The sequence below is a fragment of the Periophthalmus magnuspinnatus genome, chromosome 5, assembly GCF_009829125.3.
Source record: "Periophthalmus magnuspinnatus isolate fPerMag1 chromosome 5, fPerMag1.2.pri, whole genome shotgun sequence".
Classification (NCBI taxonomy): domain Eukaryota; kingdom Metazoa; phylum Chordata; class Actinopteri; order Gobiiformes; family Gobiidae; genus Periophthalmus; species Periophthalmus magnuspinnatus.
This window is the reverse complement of record NC_047130.1, coordinates 14891043-14908332: the sequence shown is the minus strand read 5'-3', so window position 1 is coordinate 14908332 and position 17290 is coordinate 14891043. Positions and strand designations below refer to the sequence as shown.

Sequence of the window (17290 nt, the reverse complement as noted above, 5' to 3'; positions counted from 1 at the left end):
CTCTCTGTGTCAGATCCCCTCCTTTTGTCTCCATGGGGTGTTATGCTGTGTAAAAGCTACTAACCCCCTAATTTAGACCTCTATAAACATGTTCTGAAATACATGGGACTCTTGGATTAGTCTGTCTTAGTCTTCTGTCAAATCTTTCAACTTTAAAAAAAAAAAAATCACTTCTTTTTCATTATATTGCTGTGAAATACATGTATTCCTGAAAACTGCTCAAAAACAGACAAAATGACTTCTACCCAAATGTTTATTATTTATTTCCTTGTTGCTCGATGCGTAAAACATGAAAATATCAGACTTGACCGTGCGCACAAAAACAGAATCGCAATAAAAGTACTGCAGTATCCTGAAGTACTCCGTCCACCCATAGTCTAACAGGAAGTCCTCAGATCACACTCAAATGGCAAAAGCTGGACTCTAAAAGCCTGGCATTTCGTTCGGGGGCGGGACTTAACGTTCTACCATGTCAATCAACTTTGAAACAGTTTTCTACTCACCTGAGCTGCTCCTGCCAGGTCTAAAAAGCTTACTTGACAAAACAAAGAAAATTTAGAGCCAAAATTAGAACAAACAACAGCCCCTTAGCCTCGCAAATGTTGATTTTTGATTATATATACATTTTTTTTCACCATCAGATGAAGGTTAGGGTCAGGACCAGGGTCAGGTTAGAGTTTTTGGTAAGGTCTCCCAACAGTGTTTTGGCAAACCTGAGCTTTTTTTTTTTTTTTAAACAAAAAAAAAAAAAAGGTCTTAGTTGACTGTACTGTAACGGATCAAAAAAAAATCCTGTTAACGTCTCCTTAAGATTTGCTGTAATTACATCTTCTGATTGTGAAATTAACTCAAAATCAAGTACCTGCTGCGTTTTCTGACATGGAAACGCCAAACCTTGCCCCGGACGAAATGCCAAGGATTTACAGGAGGCCACAGCAAAAAACACATAATGAGAACATGATTATCCAGGAATGTAACCAAAAGTTTTGGTTCACACTTTGTGGTTCTCAACCGGAGGGGGCGTGGGGTGGTACCCAGCAGCCGCCATTTCAGGGGTAAAAGTCCCATTCATTTTCCCCATTGACTTTTTAAATCTAGGAGTTAAGAGTTTAAAGTTTTTTGATGAGTGCAAGTGCCACAAAATTAAAATGTACATCTCATACTTAAGTAATAAAGGCAAAATGATTCATGCATTTCCCGGTTTAGTGTTAGACTAGCTGTAGAACTAGTTTAGTCCCAGTTTAACCCTAGTTTAGGGTCAGACCTGGGTTTTAGTACCAATTCATATATATAATCTACGGTTTTGAATCACTTCCTAGATTATAATTGCATTTGGTTCCTTTAATTGAAAAATCTGTAGGAAAAATGAATGGGGGGGGGTTGCCTCTTAGAAGCAGAAGTCACGGAGTATTTATGAGACAGAGGGTAATGATTCTGTAAAAATAGATCGTTTATGTTTTGTGACATTTTCAGAGTTCAAACTGCGCCTTCCAGTGGAGACGTTCAGATGATCAGGTGAAGAGAATCAAAAGGAATGTCGAGCTGTCAATCACATTACACTTAAAGCGTCAGGGGAAAAATATGCACTGGCCACTTTATTAGGTACATTGTCATTATAGCCCTGGTTTAGTCCTGGTTTAAACCTGTTTTTGTTGTAATAAAGTACAAAAATAAAGATTCATATTAATCTTTAGTCGCAGTTTAGCCCTGGTTTAGTCCCGGTAAATGCCCAATATCAGAATGGGAACATGGGACTTAAGGGGGACTTTGTCTTTGCATGAACTGGGCTAACCAACTGCTGATCTACAGGGAATTTAACCCACAACCATCACTCATCAGTGAAGTACACAGAAAACAAGCCCCACAGAAGAAACTGTCCCAGGGAGTAGCCATTCTGGGTCAGAGGCAACGTACCTAATAAAGTGTCCAGCGTGTGAACAATGAACCATTTTTTGCATAAATTATAAAGACAAAACAACAAAAAGGATTAAATCAACAGCTCATACAGGCATTCATCATTCAGACCCTGCAAAGCCAAGCCTGGGTCTGCACAAGTCCTGTGATCCTGGTCGTGTCTTGGTCTGGTCCTAGTCCCAGTCTAGACCCCGGTCCCGGTCCAGTCTCTGAGATCAGTAGGTGATGGTCCACTGCTTTACACTGGCGTCGTGGGAGGTGGTGACCAAAGTGTGAGCGTCCAACCAGGCCAAGCTGCTCACGTGGTGCAGGCGATGGGTGTCTGAGGAGAAGAGAGTTTCATTTAGTTTAAAGAGTTTGACTTTTATGGGGTATTAACTGTGAATACATAACATTTAGATCAGATAGATGTTACCTTTTGTTTTGAAAATACTGTATTCACCCAAAACAACATAACATGTTCAATAACTCAAACCCCTTTTGTATTTGACGCTCTGAGTCCCCCTTCCCTTTGCTCACCATGCTAAGCCCTTCACAGCACTATCACAACACAATCAGCTGCATCCCACTAATGAAACTACTGCACATCACATCAGGTTTGTCAAGTTTCTGTGTACAGTTTTGTATCATGGTTTTGTATATTTATGGAGAATTGCCAGGTGAGCATGAGTGATGTAAAACCTCTTCAGGCATGTTTTTGATGAGAAACAACATTATAACATGGTAGAAAGAGCAAAAAAAGAAAAAAGATTTTTGCACAATTTGTCACATTTGTATCAGTGACAAGTTCCGTTCCTCCTGCTGTATTTCTCCAACCACACCACAACATCTGGAAGGGCATCTGACACATCATAATATCTGCAGATTAACTAGAGACATTTGACCATCCCCCATCTCAGACTAACACTACAGGGATATAAGAGGATGGGAGGGCATCTGACACACCTGGCAACTTGATCCTCTTGTCTTCGTCATTGATGTCCCACACATACACGTTCATGTCCATTCCTCCTGTGGCGATGTGCTCACAGTCTGGATTCCAGGACATAGTCACTGGCTTTGCGTGGTGTCCATAAAAGTTACCTTTGACCTGGAAATAAAATAGGAGGAGTTAAACATGGAGCAGATGATGCAGAGGAGAGGCACAAATGATGCAGAGGATACTCACAGCGTAGTTGTCGGTCACACTAAATACAGTGAGGACCTTGTGCTCGTCCAGAGCGGCCAGAAATGCTCCGTCAGGAGAGAAGCTGAGGTCGGTGAGTTTGGCCGCGACCTCCAGGAGCGGCTCTGTGGAGGAGAGAGTGCCCCCACACACAGAGTACAGATGGATCTTGCCCTCCTGAAACACACAAGTATTGCAGCGTCAAAGTATGATGGCGTCAAAGTGTCAAAGTAACCATATACTGTCTCCTCAGTTCTAGAGGGTATGATTGACAGGTGGATTAACCAATCAGAGAGACATGCTCTGTTTGTGTCAAAACAAATATGTCAGTTTAGGAGCCAAAAAAAAACAACAAAAAAAACCTCCCACAAGACTGAGAAACAGCACGGGCTTCTGCAGACATTGGGTCAAGGCAGAGACTTAAAGTGGTACTAAACACCTAAACTTTATCAGTTCTATTTGAAATGAAGTTGTGGGCAAACGGTACAGTCCTGGAGGACTAAAGGGAAGCGTGAGGGGGGAGAAGAGGGAGGGCCTGTAGAATTAAAGGGGAGAGTGAGGGGGAGGAGGAGGAGTTTTAGGGGTATAAGGAATAGTGTAATTGGTCTAACAAGTATCCACACTACAAACTGCAGGGGTGGAGTTTGAAATCAAAAACACCTGGCTGTAAACAAGGCAGACTTTCGTGATGTCATGTAGTTCTTAAAATGCTAATAGTTCCACTTTTAAAAAGTCAAACTACAGCATATCGATACTCTGTACTAAAAATTGAAGATCAACTTTCAGTTCTGATACAAATATCCCTGTTCCACTCACCGCATCCCCCACAGCAGCAGTAGTGCCCTTTGGCTGCAGAGCTCCCACCTCAGGCTCAAAGTCCAGATTGTCCAAAGTGAAAACCTTCTTTTTGTCCTTCAGTAAAACAATCTACAAATACACAGGACACAGATGTGAGAAAGTACACAGATTTACAGCAACACCAAATGCCCTCCTATCATCATATATCCCTGTGTAAAAGTAACTCTACAAACACACAGGACACAAACATGAAGGACAGAAACCAGCTCAGACATGCAGATTAAACAGTATAAGGTATAATTAAAAAAACAGATGAAACAGATATGAAGATAAACAGACCCGGTTGATGCAGACGGCCAGAGACACTCCTTCTGAAGACACACTCACGCTCTTGGGCTGAGAGTCCATCTTCACCACATCTCCACTGAAAGGAGAGCAGATACAGTTAAAACTATAACTGCTACAACTGTGTGTCCTGCTTCTGAAGAGTGCAGATGCAAACCCTTGCTTGCTCCTGCTGCTTCCTTCTTTACTTTGCTTTTAATCACTTTACCTCTTCCAGAGCTAGAAGATTTGTTTTCTTATGATTTTCTTTTAAGTAAACCAAAATTTTTAGGAAAGGAATTCTTTCTGTGAATGCTGTCGGAACTATCAACAACAAATTAAGGAGCTACAAGCACGGATATTTGTTTTAGAATCTGAAAAGGATTTCACCGGATGCTCCCTGTAACTTCTAGTGGTAAGCAGCCAACAGTTACTTTCAGAGAGGAGGGTGAAAAACCTACTACTTTCAACTTAAATCTGAGTAATACAGTGTCTTTTCCAAAATTTTGTAATGACAAGAATGCCAAGCCAATGCAACAAGTGATAAAAGACAATGCTAATGTAGCTACATCACCCAATTTCCAGCTTACAGATTTTTACCACTGTCACAGACTGATGATGTTGTGTGACAAAAACCCATTTTCTGTTTGTATGTTAACAAGAGAAATCAAGTTGGCAAAAGAGCGGAGGCAGGGTCAGAACTACGCTGCTGTTAGGAGACGGTGCCATTAGAGAGCCACAAAGGAATGCAAACTTGTATTCCAGTCATACTGTTTCTGAGATTATAAAACTCCTGCCAAATGTTTTGTCAATACACTGAGCAGTTAAACAGCTGATTGTGCACGTGGGTGCCGTTGACACCAGAATGGAACAGACTCAAATCTTAAAATTCATTACATTATTCGAGGAGCTTGAGAAAGTGGAGGTCAAGACTTTCATCAGTAACCTCCTCCACGCTCTGAGGCAACGACCTGGACAGGGTCCTGGGCCAGTGAGAGAAAAAAGGAATGAGAGAAGCATCCCTGCTGTGCCAGCCAGAGAGCGGGTCAATGTGTCAAAACCACAACTACCACAGCCAGGTCAGGAATTAAGATGGCTCCTCTCACACCTAGTATAGTGCGATCAAGAGTTCTGGCATCAATTATGCTGAACTCTTCCTTGTACCAACCTATGCCCCCTCGTCTTTCACCCAAACTCCCCCCTGCTCCACCTCCTCGGCGCTCACCTAGTCCCTCACCTAAACATCCCCCTGCTCACCTCTCCCTGCCCTCCCCCAGAGCTGTTATCACCAAGAGCTAGGACACACAGGGCCTCTGCTGTCTCAGAACACAGTCATGATAAAGATAATATGCTGAGGCCCTGTGATGGAGCTATATCTACAGTTACACCACGTAGACTGATTATCAGAAGGACAGTTAGACTGTCCAATCAGAGAAAACTGAAACTAATCTGAAACTTGCTGTGCTCAATGTCAGATCTTTATTTAATGATTTTATTTCTTCTTTTAATCTTGACTTTGTTTTTAACCGAAACATGGCTCGACAAAAACACAGGTAATGCAGTTCTAGTGGAATCAACTCAACTGGTTGCTCACAGGTTGTCATTTGGGGTGTTTTCATTTGAGTGCGTTTCCTTTAAAATGGAGCTAAAACAATCACCCTCCATACTCTACTTAGACAGTGCCATGGAGGTTTGTATATGACTGAGTTTTATTGATGATTTTACTGAGATACTTTCAGTCAGACTTTGATGGTTTAGTCATTACAGGTGATTTTAATGTACAGGTGGATAATGTGTTTGACAGAAATGCTAAAGAGCTCAGTTCTGTCCTTGAAACCTTTGGTCTGACTCAGCATGTCAGTGAGCCCACCCACAACAGAGGACACACTCTGGACCCGCTCATTACAAAAGGAGTAAATATTTCAAATGTCAATGTGGCGGATGTTGCTCTGTCTGATCGTTTGTGTCTTTTTTGACCTGTCTGTTATTCCCAAACCAGCAGCTGGTCCTGCAGTCGTTCGAAGGAGACACATAAATGATAAAACAGGTGCACTGTTCATGGAAATGATGGACTTTGAAAATGCCTCATGTTCTAATGTTGATGATTTGTTCAACTCAGACTTCGAGTGTTTTGAATGTTCTGGACACCATTGCCCCGATGAAGGTTAAAATGGTGAAAGATAAACAGAAAGCTCAATGGAGGAATGACTCGGTCAGGGCACAGAAAAGGGAATGTTGGAGGGCAGAGCGAGAATGGAGCAAGTCAAAGCTTCAGGTTCATTATGAGATTTACAGAGAAAAGGTGCACATGTACAACCACAGTTTATGTCAAACACTGACATCTGACATTATTGGAAGTTGCAGTAACAACCCTCGTGTCTGGTTTGCAACAATAAACAGATTAACAACTCCTCCAGCTCCGCTGCCGTTAAGACAGCTGCAGTACATTCAGAACGCTGCTGCTCGAGTCCTGGCTAGAACCAGGAAGTACGAGCACATAAGTCTTTCTGTGGCTCAGAAAATAAACCTTTAAAGCAACTCTGCTTGTGAACAAGTCTCTCCATGGCCTAGCACCATAGTACATCTCTGATATGTTAGTGCCACATGAACCATCTCACACTCTGAGGACTTCAGGGACCGGCCTCCTGCTGTTGCCCAGAGTCAGGACTAAACATGGGGAATCAGTGTTTCAGTTTTATGCAGCTAGCTGTACATATGACTGAAAGGTTTTTATTCTGCACTCTTCTGTTTTAATGTTAATTTTATGATGATTATTTGTGATTATTTATGTTTTGATTTGTGAGATTTTAATGTGTTTCTTATTCTGTAAAGCACTTTGCCACATGATAATATATAAGAAAATACTATCATTTAATGTTGAAAATCATATTCTACTGTCTACAGAGTGTTTTTTATTATCATTGTGGTATCAGAATCGGAGTATTGAGCCTATTCCTTAGTATCGATGATCCCATGGGTGCTGTGGGGCCAGAACACCTACATAAATCTGAGCACATGTAAATTTCCTCTCTGGGCTTTTATCTGCACACGCTCAGTATGGGATCATAGTGTCTCTCAGCAGTGAGTCATTTTGGTCAATAAGGACACTGATGACACACAGCACACAGATAATCCACAAAATATTCCTAAATACTTTTAATGCCTGTATTCTTTGCTGTATGATTTGGTGTAGTACCTGTGGTATTTTCCATTTGTCGCAGTAAATCTCACAGTATCACCCATGCTGCTGTAGCTTGTGTAGCCGCTGTTGTAGTAGTTGCAGTAGTATTTGTAGTAGCACCTTTAGTCTAGTCTCAGTAAACCTCACGGTGTTGTGCATGCTGCAGTAGTAGCAGTAGTAATATTAATGGAGTATTTGTAGTGTTACCTGTAATCTTTGCTGCTAGTCTCAGTAAACCTCACGGTGTCGTCCATGCTGCAGGTCACCAGTTCATTGTTCTGGTTGACAGCCATGCGACACACAGAGTTTGTGTGTCCTTTCCCTGAGAAACACTCAGTCTCTCCGTTCTCACTGTCCCAGCGCGGTGCACAAAGGGTTAAGGACAACATCCTGGTCAGGGCGTCTTATAGCTGGACCCTACTCCAGATCTTAGCCTGGCTTTGGGCTGCTCCAAGAAAACTCACACAAACTAGGAAAGAGTTTGAAGCTGGGACCTTCTTGCTGGAGCACAGCACAATATTACTACTACCACAAAGAACGTGGGGTCACCAACCTCCAAAATGAAGCCGACATAAGAAAAAACAATTATACACAATAATAACAATATTAATATTAATCATCATCAATGGTTTATCAATATAAATGTCAATAATAATAATAATAATAACATTATTATTTCATCATTATTATCATTATTATTATTAATCAATCATCCTCATCATGTAAAGGATATTGATGTGTCCGTCATGACTGCCAGAGTAGATGTAGGAGTGGCCGTCTCCTTTGTGAACGGTCAGACACTGGATGGACTTTGTGTGGCCCTAAGGACAAAAAGAGTTTAACAATGCAGAACACACAACTAATTTGACATTTTTTAAATTGTTCCTGGCTTTTAATAAATAAGGCTGTTTTTTTGGACCCAGATATGACAGCGTGGAGCTCTTCAGCTAATGTTACTAGCTAATCCAGCCAGACTCTGGATTACAGCAGGTGGTGTGGTACTAGCATCACAGGAGCATATCACCTGGAGTGGTCGAACAGATTTGTAAAAAAAATCCATGTCTTTGTGTCTATATTTGGTATAACAGAATACCTAAATGTTCTTGGAGTTGTTGAACAGTGAGATATGGAGCTCTCCATTTAAGTGAATGCATAATGTGTGTCAGCACAACAGGTAAGCCCCTCTGATTGGCCACTCAGGGTCTGTTTCTCACCTTAAGCACCCTGATTGGCCGGTTGGAGTTGTTCTTGTCCAGGTAGTTGATGTTGCCACTCAGAGACACAGAGAGGAGGTGGTTCTTCTGCCAGAGACACCCAAGTTGCTGATCGGCAACTTCTGACCCGAAGGAGAAGGTCGTCAGCGCAGAGCCACTGTCCACGTCCCAAAGTTTAACAGTACGATCGCCCGACGCCGAGATGAGCTGAGAGCTGTCGGGGCTCCAACTTATCTACAAGTGAAGAGAGGAAGACTTAGAAGAGAGGAGGAGGAGAGAAGAGAGGATGAAAAGAGGGTGAGGAGAGGGGCAGAGAGTTAGGAGAGGAGGAGGAGAGGGGATCCAGATGCCCACCCATGCACTACTCAAGTTTATTTTGATCTGGATCTGTAGCTACAAAAGCGGTTTCACATGAAGCTTAAGTTTTACTTTACCCTGTCTGCAATCCTAATGCTGCAGTGTGTGACTTCCTCACATCCTCGCCTACTCTGTCATCAACTCCATTGGATTTTGTAACAAAAATAATGTTATTGTGCCTCTTTGGTTAGTTAATAAAGTTAGTCAGTGCCATCAGAACTCCCGCTCTGCATGGAACCAGGGACAGTGCTATGACATGAGTCACTGAGACATGAGTGGACAGGAGGAGGCACATGTCTGGCATGTTTGAGCAGCGGTCAGAGGGGTTTTGTATTCATTCAGTAGTAAGACAGAGCCAGAGTGACCATCATAATACCTTTAGACTTAACATATCCATCTACCCACATTCTTCCACTTATCCAAGGCTGGGTCGGGGGGTAGAAGTCTAAGCAGGGACTCAGACTTCCCTCACCCCAGACACACCCCACACCAAAGCGTTTCCAGGAGACAATCCTGGTCTTCCAAGGCCTCCTACTGGTGGGACGTGCCCGCAACACCTTCCTAGGGAGGCGTCCAGGAGGCATCCTGAACAGATACCCAAGCCACCCCAGCTGGCTTCTCTGGACACAAGAGGAGCAGCAGCGACTCAACTCTGAGCTTCTTCAGTGTGACTGAGCTCCTTACCCTATCTCTAAGGGAGCACTCAACCACCCTGTGTAGACTATTATAATGCTCTATACGTGGGGATTAACCAAGCTGATCTTCACCGCTTGCAGCTCGTGCAAAATGTTGCAGCTCTCCTGCTCACTAATAGTCGCAAACATGACCACATCACCCCTGTCCTGTACTCTTTGCACTGGCTCCCTGTCCAGTTCAGAATTCATTTTAAAATTGTGATGTTTGTTTTTAATGCACTCAATGGCCTTGCACCTTCTTATCTATGTGACATTTTGACCCCTCACCAACCCAGCAGAGCTCTACGATCTGCTGGGCAACATCTGCTGGAGGTCCCCCGGTCCCAGTGCAAACAGTGGGGTGATCTTTCTTTTGCAGTGGCCCGTCCAAAACTCTGGAACTCGTTGCCCATAGAGTTACGTTCCATCTCTGACCTGCCTCTGTTTAAAGCCAAACTTAACTTATTTAGAATGGCCTTTAAAATAAAGAGTCACAGGGCTAAGTGTTAATGGTGTAACGTGCTCTGTTGATTTGTATGATGTTTATTGTTTTTAATCGTGTTTTTAATGTTGTACAGCACTTTGGGCAGCTTTGGTTGTTGGAAGGTGCTATAGAAATAAAGTTTGTTTGATTGATTGATTGATTGATTGTGTCCAGCATCGCACAGTGTGTACTGTTGTGTAGTGTCACATCCAACAAGGCAACAGATTTTAAACAATCTCTTCAGCTTTCCCTGTGTCAGGGATTCAAATGGGAGAGATTTGAGTGACATTTGCATAAAGCAACACATTCACACAGACAGAACACTACAGCGCTGGGTTTGTTTAAGAAGTGAATCTGAGCTGGGATTCCTGAGCTAGGGCTCATTCTGAATGGTTTCAATCATAGCTCCTTGGTCCTAGCCCCCCAACTCCTTTTCCTTTGGAGCTATGTCACAGGGTCAGCTATAAGTGTCCTCTGCAGAGAGGAGGAGCTGCAGCCATTTGGAGAATCCGACCGTCCAGAAGCGGGAACAACAGAAGTCATGGGATCCTACAGCTGTTTAATAAAAAACTACAACACCCACAAAACAAACTACTATAAGCTCCTCATTCTCCTCTAGTACTCCGATTTAAATTGGGTTATTTAAGTCCACTGCCATGTTGAAATCCTAAGTGTTTGCATATTAGTGAAAAAGCTGCTTAATAAAGCCCACAGACTGTATCATTTCTGAAAAGTTTAAACATGAATCATCTCCATCATCTGCATGTAATAATATCATGCAAAGATTTGAATAAATATTCTCCAGACTCACCATCAACTGTAGGCTCTGCTCTGTCCTCTGTGCCAACAAATATTCCACCAACCCCTGTCCTTAGGTCTGTCTGCTGCTAAGCATAGGACTGCCATGGAGGCTCCATCAGCTTCATATGCAAATTAGCCATGTGACCAAGTTTTAAAAAAATATATAAATGTAAAGAATGTGCGCAGAGCTTCCCTTATGTCATTACATAGTCTACAAATAAAGTGCATGAAGCTGTCATGACCCTAAAAGCTTTATTTTCATTTTTATATAAAGTTGGGTTTGTTCACATAGATGTAGTGCATAATGTCTGAGGCAATAACTCAGTGCACTATTTGGACAGTCCTTATCATGGCAGGCAGTGATGCATATCCAGGTTTGGCTTAAGGAGCTAGGAGTTTCCAAGCCAATTTGAGGAAGTTGGAACAAGCATCCTGCCTCTCTCCTCATAGCAAAAAGGTCCCTGCTTTGACTCAGGATTTGGGAACACCAGAGCCAGTCCCCTGTATTTTTTACTGTAGCCATTAGCATTAATGGCCCAAAACACAAATTCTGAATAATCCAGGCATCAGATGGCACCAACCCATCACCACATTTAGGTCCTGTGTCTGTGTGAGTTTCCTCCATCAACCCAAAACATGCACTAAAGGCAGACTCTTCCAGCGAGTTCCCTTGATGGACTAGTTAAACTCAGTAAAAGCATAGAGAGTTTTGGGACATTTTAGTCTTGCTCTTTACCGCATAGATTCCTCCATTGTGCGCCTTGTCTCCCCCTAGAGAGCGCACCAGCTCCCCCTTCTGACCATCATAGAGGAAGATCTGAAACACAGAAAAGTCAGGCCAGAGGTCAAAGGTGAGATTATAAAACAGACGTACTTGTGACTGAGCTGCCTCTTTAGATACTTGTACAAGTGTTATTTTGTTTTTATTTGACAAAATTTTAAAAAGCACCTGCTATTCACATTTCAAGTCTGTAAAATGATCCACAATATATATTTATACTACATTTTAATTAAGCATTTGACATGCTCTACTTTATTTTACATTTCATCATTTCAAACAATTTCAACATTGTATAGATTTTTCAGTTTAGGTTGAATGTAAATGTCATTTTTAGAACTGTACTGACCTGTCCGTCAGCTCCAGCGGTGGCAAAGTGAGCTCCATCAGGAGAGAAGCGCACAGAGTTCACAAACTGAGTGTGGTCCTAAAAACACAAACAAATCTCTGTATTCTGCAAAACTGACTTATTAGAGCTTTTAACTATGTTCTAGTCATCTCCCCTCAACATTTATTCAATTTGATTGATCCATGTTGGAGTAATCTTTAATTGTCGTTTTTCATTGTCAAGTCTTTTTGATGAATATTGTAACTTATAATGTCCAAAACATAACAATGATCCACAAGTGTCATAGATTATAACTATAGAGCTGACACAAGAACAATACATCTGTGTCTGAATAAAAGAGTGGAGCAGGTAAATGTTACTCTCAAACTGCAGCGCTTCTGCAGAGTGCGTGAACAACAGAGCACTACAGTCTGTACCGGGGTAAGACTCTGGAGAGGAGGAGGTACTGTAGGGCACACTTGTACAGATGTGCCCACAACAGATTAGAGAACATTTAACAGAAAAGAGGCCTTTACCGTCTCCAAATGGACACATTCATTTTTGAGAACTTAACCAGAGTTAGTAGAGCTACTGCTGCATACTAGAAACAGAGCCTTTTGTATCTGGAGCAGTATCAGCTATTACATCAGTGAATGTAGAAACAGAGGTAGTATTAAAAGCCCTGGTAGTAGAAGTAGTAGTATCATTGTGGCATTACCTTAAGAGTGAACTTGAACTTGAAGGGCGGTCCTTCGAAGAACTCAGCAGTGGTGTCGTCGCTTCCTGTAACGATTCTGTATGGCCTTTTCTGCCTCACATCCACACTGTTTATAAGCTTAGAGTGTCCAGTGAGCTCCCCTACTGAAGACCCAGAGTCCCACAGGAACACAGCGGCAAACCTGCAGAGCAAAACAGGGTCTACAACAGGGCCTGAACCAGGGCCTGGACCAGGGCCTGGACTCCTTCATTGAAAAGTTCACACTTCACTGTGATTGGTTAAATCCACCCGTTACTTGCTCAGAGCCTTACATAAGTTAGCCAATAGGAGGTGTGGGTGGGGGAACAATTGCATTAAACAGAAATAGTAAATCGTGAATTGTGATCTCATCCCCATATCATATCACCGAGCCTAAATTATGAAAAAAGAAACCTTCAGAGACTCAGAGCTATTGTTTCACCTTGATTAACCCTCTCTGTAGTAAAATGTAAATCGTGTGTAATCGTTTGGATAAATGTAGAATTAGTCTAGCCAATGGTCTCACAGGTTCCAAAGTAACCACATTACTAACCCCAAGATGTGTTCAGTGTCCCTGGGTCATACTCACTTCTCTCTCCCTTCTCCCACCACTGCGATGCGTTTACTGTCCTCGGTCCAGGCAATGTCCATAATCTTGCCGGAGAAAGGCTGGTATTCATACTTGAGTAGATGCTCCTTCTGAGTAGTGTCCCAGATCCTCACTTTTCCCGAAGTGTCTGGAAAATCACAACATTTGGGACTTACTTGAGAAGTTAAATGCAATTCATGTTGTAGAAGCCAATAAAACCTTGATTACAGCACAAAAACATGAACTAGACTGGGCCCCAGTGTCCCCGGAGACTGGGCCCCGGACACAAACCCAATAGATTTTTTTTTTTTTTTAATAAACGCATATTTTAGAGCACGGCCTAACTGGTCAGAGGCAAAGGTCCGCTGTCATCTAGTAAAGAGTCACACTGACAACAGACTGTATAAAGAAGTGGACTAAGTGAGTGTGACACCACCCGCAGAGTTTGGCTCCAGTGAAATGAAACTCATCAAGGCTAGCAGTTATAGCCGCTAATCAGCAACCAGGGACCATATATGGAAATCCAAGCACGAAACCAAAGAGCCAATCAGGAGCAAGGCTGTTGAAGGTACCTCTGGTTTTGCAGGAGGCAGGCGCTCAACAGCGAGGCTGTTAATCAGCCTGTTGCCAACACTAGCAGGAGCAACCTTGGGGAAAGAAGGCACCTGACTGGTCCGTTATTAATGTTCATATCGTGATTTAGGGACATGAAATAAAAACCCCAAGATCATGTAGCGCAGCTAATAACCAACACTTTAAGACCAAAAGACCACAAGTCTAACAGCACCAATTATAGAGAGGGGGGCCACGTCTTTTCAATAGAAAGTAAACTGTATCCAGCACTCGAAGGAACCACTTTGCGTCCATGCTCACTTTTTGTTTGGAACGCGGCGATGCCAGGGGCAAGGAGTAATTGAGGTTTATGTGCACATTTCATTTTTTATAGTGTTTACGGAGTAAAATTCACAGCACAGATCCCCAAGACTGTTGAGGATTAGTTCTATATTACACACATAGGTGTTTTTAATAAAACAGGGTTGCATAAATAAGGGGGGACTGTGGGTCCCCCCCAAGGAAAACACTGGATAATCACATGCAACTTTGTGTATTCTGGTGTATTTGAGATGTAATATCTCACACATGTTAAGATGTGTGACAGTAATACTCAGATATAAACAGTGCCGTTACCTCCTGATGCGATGTAGAAGCCGCTGGGCGCGTACTTGGCCACTTGCACCGGATGCGCATGCTCAGTGTAGATGTCTGCAATCACCGGGTCCTGAACAGACATGATCAATACAAGTGATTAGTTTAACAAAACAATATTTAGGTGGTATAAAAAGGTGCATTTCAGGATTAATTGTGTCATAAATAACTTCACAATGTCTGACTAGTGTTTGTAGTAACAATAAAGTACAGTAAATATAAGTAATTAATCAAACTTCAAAATTAACATAAGGGTCCATCTCTGTCCAGCCACACCCCCATCTCCAAATGTTCTGAGAATCTTTGTGATGAACTGATGATGACCAAGCAAGCAGTAGTAATGGTGTGGTAGAAATTGCTAAACTATTGTACTGAAGTAGTAACAATAGTAGTAGTAGTAGCAGCAGCAGCAGCAGCATTACTCCTAGTAGCATATGTAGTAATAACATAATTATAATTATTATTATTATTATTATAATTAGTAGTAGTAGTAGTAGTAGTACAAGCAGGAGCAATAGTAGCAGTAGTAGTAGCAATAGAAGTAGTAATAGCAGTAGTAAATTTCTTGTACTCACGTCGATGTTGCGGATGATGACACATTTGCCATTTGTGTAAAGGAAGTTGTTTCCTTTTGGGTCTCCACTGATCACCTTCGACTGTCCCCTCTCCATCTGAGGGAGGCTGGCAAAGACATGCTCTGGAAATAATAAAAAAAACAAACACAAGACCATTTAAAATATATATAGTCTCCTCTGCTCCTCTCCACATCATGAAACCACTCACCCATTCACACACCCTAATACACCAGTGTACATAGACAGTGGGGGTAAGGAGGGTCAAGTGTCTTGCCCAAGAACACAATGACAGCATTCATCTGAGGAGCTGGAAACACTTTCTATGGATCTGACACTACCAACTGAGCTACTGTTGCCTTGTCCTCCTCTCCCCGGCTCCAGCTGACCCTCTCCTCTCCCCGGCTCCAGCTGACCCTCTCCTCTCCCCGGCTCCAGCTGACCCTCTCCTCTCCCCGGCTCCAGCTGACCCTCTCCTCTCCCCGGCTCCAGCTGACCCTCTCCTCTCCCCGGCTCCAGCTGACCCTCTCCTCTCCCCGGCTCCAGCTGACCCTCTCCTCTCCCCGGCTCCAGCTGACCCTCTCCTCTCCCCGGCTCCAGCTGACCCTCTCCTCTCCAGCTGACCCTCTCCTCTGCATTCTCCATAACTGTTACCTAGCAACCATAGTGTAAACAAGGGTTTGAACTCATCTAATTTACACAACAGTTATTGACAATATGCATATTTTGTTAAATGAAAATTTAGCATAAAAATGTTTCTTGCACATAAATTGTGCCTGCATTTTGGATGGAATTTGGTTTACTTTTGACAACTTCCTGTAATGTTCAACTTTTTTTCCCCCAAACTTTTCTTCAAACTGCCTCTTGACTGATATAAACAAATATGAAAAACTGCCATATGCACGAGTAATTTCATTTCAATAACGAGTAATCCAACTGTTATCACTGGGTTTCAGAATGATGAAAATTAGGGCCGATGCCATATATAACACTTTACAAATTATTACATAATTTAAAATTGGGGAAAAGTCCTCAAAATGTCGTCTGTAAATATGTCCGTCTCTGATCAGCTGTTTTGAGGTTAGAAAATGTAATAATTCATTTGTCATTACAAAGGGGAACTTATTCAGGAACAAGTTGAAATATGCCTTTAGAAAAGAACAATTAATGTTGTCCTTATTAGGAAGAAAGGCGAGCCCAGTGGAGTTAAGTCATAGATCTATTATACTTGTGTGGGCTAAGTTCCTCCGTGTCATTGGAGCCACTGTCTGGACAAGTCACAACTAGACAAAAATGATCAGAACGCACGAGAGGAGCGTCCGACATTTTAAACACGAAAAACACGGACTTCAAATCAAATACACTAAAAATCTGATGAGAAATAAAGGCGATAAAACCGGAAAATCGTGTCTGATAAACGCGTTCTACGTGGATCCACAATAACAATGCGATTCAATGGGCGAGGCGAGCTAACAGCAGCTACGCGGTGCTCCTCGGAAACTGCCCAGAACCTGCGGCGTTTTCCAGATTCTGTGGCCGGATCTGCGGCGTGGGAGTCGGGAGGACTTACTGAGCTCGTAGGGCATGTTTCCTCAGGTGTGTAGCCCGCTGTCGGAGCCTGGTTTGTTGAGAAAAGGACGAGTGAACGTAGAAAAACAGCCGCTGCAACCTGCTCCAAACCCGGAAGAGCCCGTGACAGCGCTGGGTCTGGCTGTGCCCATAAAAGGTAAAGTCAGGAGCACGCGCCGCCGTCAGCCACTGAGGAAGGAGCGTGAGGAGGAGGAGGTGACACCCTGAGCACAGACTGTCAGGCACAAAGAGTTGCATTTATGGGAATAATCAGAATCAGAATCAGAATCCTTTTATTGCCATCGTTTGTGAACACAGTTCACAAACTAGGAACTTATTTTGGTGATAAAGTGCAACATAAAACATAAAACACACTGAATAAATACAAATACAAATGAGAGAAATGTGATAAACCGTTAATTATTTGACTCTTTTAAATGTTTTTTGGAAGTTGTTTGCGGACAATAGTATTTTCCATGAGCACAAATTGTCAGACAAAGGGAGAAATACCAAAATAAACTTAATAAATAAATAATTGTTTTACTGTTTTAATAATTTTGCAATAATGTTTATACTGTGATTGAAGATTCAGCCCTCCGC

The 17290-nt window shown here is 42.5% G+C and overlaps 1 protein-coding gene across 1 annotated transcript; it reads right to left on the bottom strand.

Moving 5' to 3' along the window:
- Window positions 1-235: 235 nt before the first annotated feature.
- Window positions 236-16835, bottom strand: wdr1 (WD repeat domain 1). The gene is made up of 15 exons (XM_033966962.2): window positions 16692-16835; window positions 15125-15246; window positions 14532-14622; window positions 13344-13491; window positions 12737-12917; window positions 12040-12117; window positions 11649-11729; window positions 8597-8830; window positions 8116-8203; window positions 7590-7746; window positions 4217-4301; window positions 3896-4006; window positions 3083-3256; window positions 2860-3004; window positions 236-2236 (listed from the first exon to the last, which is right to left on the bottom strand). The coding sequence occupies exons 1-15, from the start codon at window positions 16705-16707 to the stop codon at window positions 2130-2132; spliced, it is 1818 nt and encodes a 605-aa protein (XP_033822853.1). The 5' UTR covers window positions 16708-16835; the 3' UTR covers window positions 236-2129.
- Between the last annotated feature and the right edge of the window lie 455 nt (window positions 16836-17290).

What these genes read in the sequence shown, in the direction of transcription:
- wdr1 (XM_033966962.2), bottom strand. An exon ending in CTTCTACATCGCATCAGGAG is followed by an intron (nt 13,492 to 14,531) that starts GTAACGGCACTG and finishes GTGATTTTCCAG; the next exon opens with ACACTTCGGGAAAAGTGAGG. An exon ending in GGCCAATCAGGGTGCTTAAG is followed by an intron (nt 8,204 to 8,596) that starts GTGAGAAACAGA and finishes TTTTGTCCTTAG; the next exon opens with GGCCACACAAAGTCCATCCA.